The 3,202-nt window shown below is 37.6% G+C and overlaps 1 protein-coding gene across 1 annotated transcript; it reads right to left on the bottom strand.

Moving 5' to 3' along the window:
* Positions 1-152: 152 nt before the first annotated feature.
* Positions 153-2,960, bottom strand: LOC129115805 (nephrocystin-1-like; the record flags this gene model as incomplete). The annotated part of the gene is made up of 6 exons (XM_054627054.1): positions 2,940-2,960; positions 2,326-2,387; positions 2,159-2,219; positions 1,239-1,372; positions 424-589; positions 153-254 (listed from the first exon to the last, which is right to left on the bottom strand). Coding segments are annotated over exons 3-6 (447 nt in total), but the record flags the coding sequence as incomplete, so codon positions are not given.
* Positions 2,961-3,202: the final 242 nt, after the last annotated feature.

Genomic DNA, 3,202 nt, shown 5'->3' with positions numbered 1-3,202 from the left:
AGACCATAAAGCACCTTTATCACAGATATCTGCTCCAGCTATTTGAGTCAGAATCGCCGACAGAAACTGCCAAAGATTTCGAGTTTCACCAGATTAAAGTAACAAGACAAAGGAGGTTTAATGTGACGCAGACGTTCAGCAGCTTGTTTCACCTTCAGGTAGGTTTTTGGAACCACTCCTCTGTTGCCTTTTGCGTCCTGAGCGAGCCACCATCCATCTGCTGTCCTCCTGATGATCCTCAACACCTCCCCTCTCTGAGAACAGACACATACCTTCACTGATCACTGATGTATTACTAACAAAATCTGCTCATAATGAAACAATTTCTTCTGTTAATAATTTAAAATAAAATAAGTTTTGATGCGTAAAGAATAAATAAATGTCTGTGTTTTTTCTCTGTGTCTGAAACAGGAAGTGCTTCACCTGAACCGACAGATCTCCTTCCTGTTCTCCTCTGAAGTCACTGAGCGCTGTGTAGATGTCAGGCTTCACAGTTTGTTTCTCATCTTCTTCATCGCCTTCAGCATCACTGTCGTCGCTGCTGTCTTCGTCTTCATCGTCCTCCTCGTTATCTTCCTTTGAAACATCTCTGTGGATCAAAACATGGTGACATGAAAAGATACGTTCTTTGTTTTTACTTCTTAAACCTCAAAAACACTGAGCGTCAAAGTTCAAACTAACTGGATGTGATGAATTTAAAAGGTAGATCTATTGTTTGCTGTTATTTTGTATTTGTTCTATATCAGACCGTAGCTTCCCACTGGAGTTCGTTAGGTTTTAAAATCCCTACAATCACATTTTTGTTGAAGTACATATGTTTTAAAGGCCGTCCAAATCTTTTCTTCCACGTGACCTGACGTATCACCTACACTAACTTGATGGCGTTGTTACACTCCAAGTTTGGAGAAGCAGACAGGAGAACCAACAGAAATGAACTGAAGACGCCACTTTAGTTCTGATCCAAAAGTCATACAATCACATAATTAAATTAACTGATTGAGTCTGATAAAAAACCAGTAACTCCTGTGTTCTATGAGGTAAAATTACTGGTTTTGCCAAAGGAGTCTTGTGTCTTGAAGGGAGGATAGGATACGGAAAAGTAAAGAGGTGAAAATATTCTAAATATAGAAATGATATTGAGCTAAAAAAACTTGTTTCTGCTGCTCTCATCCACAGCTGTCACTAATGACCGCGGTCATGTCTGTTTTCTTTCTGCAGGTAACTCTCCGCTCACTGACCCGGCAGCAGAGCTGGGTCCTGGTGGTGAAAGCTCCAGATAGAGGGTGTTCAAACGCTCCAGGATGTTCTGCAGTCGTGTCTCCTCTTCCTGCTTCCTCTGGTCGTAGTTCCCCACCGGAGCCAGCTCATCCGCCTGGAAAACCAAGAAACAAAAGACAACGTCAAGCGTGAGGGAATCTACAGAACAATACAAGATCGGTAAGTTCTTATGGGGCTCATTTACATATTGGCTTTGAAAATGGTGTTTTATCTATTATTTAATTAATAATGTACAGCAGTGTGTAAATGTTGTCATATTCCTGTCATTGTCGCTCAGAGGTCCCCTCTCTTCAAGAAGTACGACCCTGAGCCTTCCTCTATTCATATTAGTTTGTTGCACTTATTATATTCGTATTAGTTTGCTGCACTTATTATATTCATATTAGTTTGTTTCACTTATTGTATTCATATTAGTTTGTTTCACTTATTGTATTCATATTAGTTTGTTTCACTTATTGTACTTTTGCTCTGGTTTATGCTTTAAGATGCTTGTTTAAGAAAGGAGATGCACTTATGACTTCTGGTGACTAGTAGTTCTCTTGAATACCTATGTTGAATACACTTCCTGTAAGTCGCTTTGGATAAAAGCGTCTGCTAAATGACTGTAATGTAATGTAATGTAATGTACTGTAATGTAATGTAATGTAACTGAATGGATCACCTCACTGTCAACACTGAACCACAACCATCAGTCTTTTAATAAGCAATCGGTGAATCCAAATGCTGAATCTGAATTTTTTCCAATTGGGAAAACATAAACTTTATTTGAGACCATGAATAATGTAAATTCAAGGGCTAAAAACAGCTGATATATGAGTAGAAATGAATATATATTACAAATAAATAATCCACATGTTAACAGACAGTAAAGCACATTAACCTTGGTCAGTTTCATCAGTGTCCTTTGTGTCTTCTCTGCACACATCTGCAGTTCTTGACATCTGTTTGGATTTGGACAATTAGAAAAAAGAAAAAATCACTTCATAAATTACAAATGTGATGCAAAGATAAGAAGGAATAACCACAGAGTCCCTGCAGGGGTCTCACCTCCGACAGGCCTCCTCACAGGATGCATCCTGACTCTGCACGTCCTTCTGCAGCCTGTCCACCTGGATCAATGACAACAATGAGCAGGTGACCTGTGTGCATAGTGTGTAGTGTATAGTGTGTATAGTGTATAGTGTGTATAGTGTATAGTGTGTAGTGTGTATAGTGTGTATAGTGTGTGTAATGTGTATTGTGTGTATAGTGTATAGTGTGTATAGTGTGTATTGTGTGTATAGTGCATAGTGTATTGTGTATTGTGTATTGTGTGTATATAATAATAATGTATAATAATAATATAGTGTGTATAGTGTATGTGTGTGTTATAGTGTGTATAGTGTATTGCATGGATAATGTGTTATAATAATAATAATAATAATAATAATAATAATATAATAATAATATAGTGTGTATAGTGTGTATAGTGTGTAGTATAACCTGCTGTGTATGGTCAGTCTCTCTGTGTGTAGTGTGTGTAGTGTGTAGTGTGTATGAGTGTATAGTGTGTATTATGTATTGTGTACCTGCTGTATAATAATCTAATTCTCTGTGTGTAATAATGTGTAATATAATAACAATATAGTGTATAGTGTGTATAGTGTGTATTTGGTGTGTACCTGCTGTGTGACGTGGTCCACTTCTCTCTGTGTATAGTGTGTGTGAGTATAGTGTATAGTATAGTGTATAGTGTGTAGTGTGAAGTATAGTGTGTAGTATAGTGTGTATTATAATGTATTTGTGTGTGTACCTGCTGTGTAGCGTGGTCTACTTCTCTGTGTATTGTCTGCAGAGCTCCTCTTCTTCTCTGTGTGTAGTGTGTATATGTGTAGTATAGTGTGTAGATAGTATATAGTGTGTAGTGTGTAGTATAGTGTGTATA

Source organism: Anoplopoma fimbria, unplaced genomic scaffold, assembly GCF_027596085.1.
Source record: "Anoplopoma fimbria isolate UVic2021 breed Golden Eagle Sablefish unplaced genomic scaffold, Afim_UVic_2022 Un_contig_12517_pilon_pilon, whole genome shotgun sequence".
NCBI classification, from domain to species: Eukaryota; Metazoa; Chordata; class Actinopteri; order Perciformes; family Anoplopomatidae; genus Anoplopoma; species Anoplopoma fimbria.
This window is presented reverse-complemented; position numbering and strand designations above follow the sequence as displayed.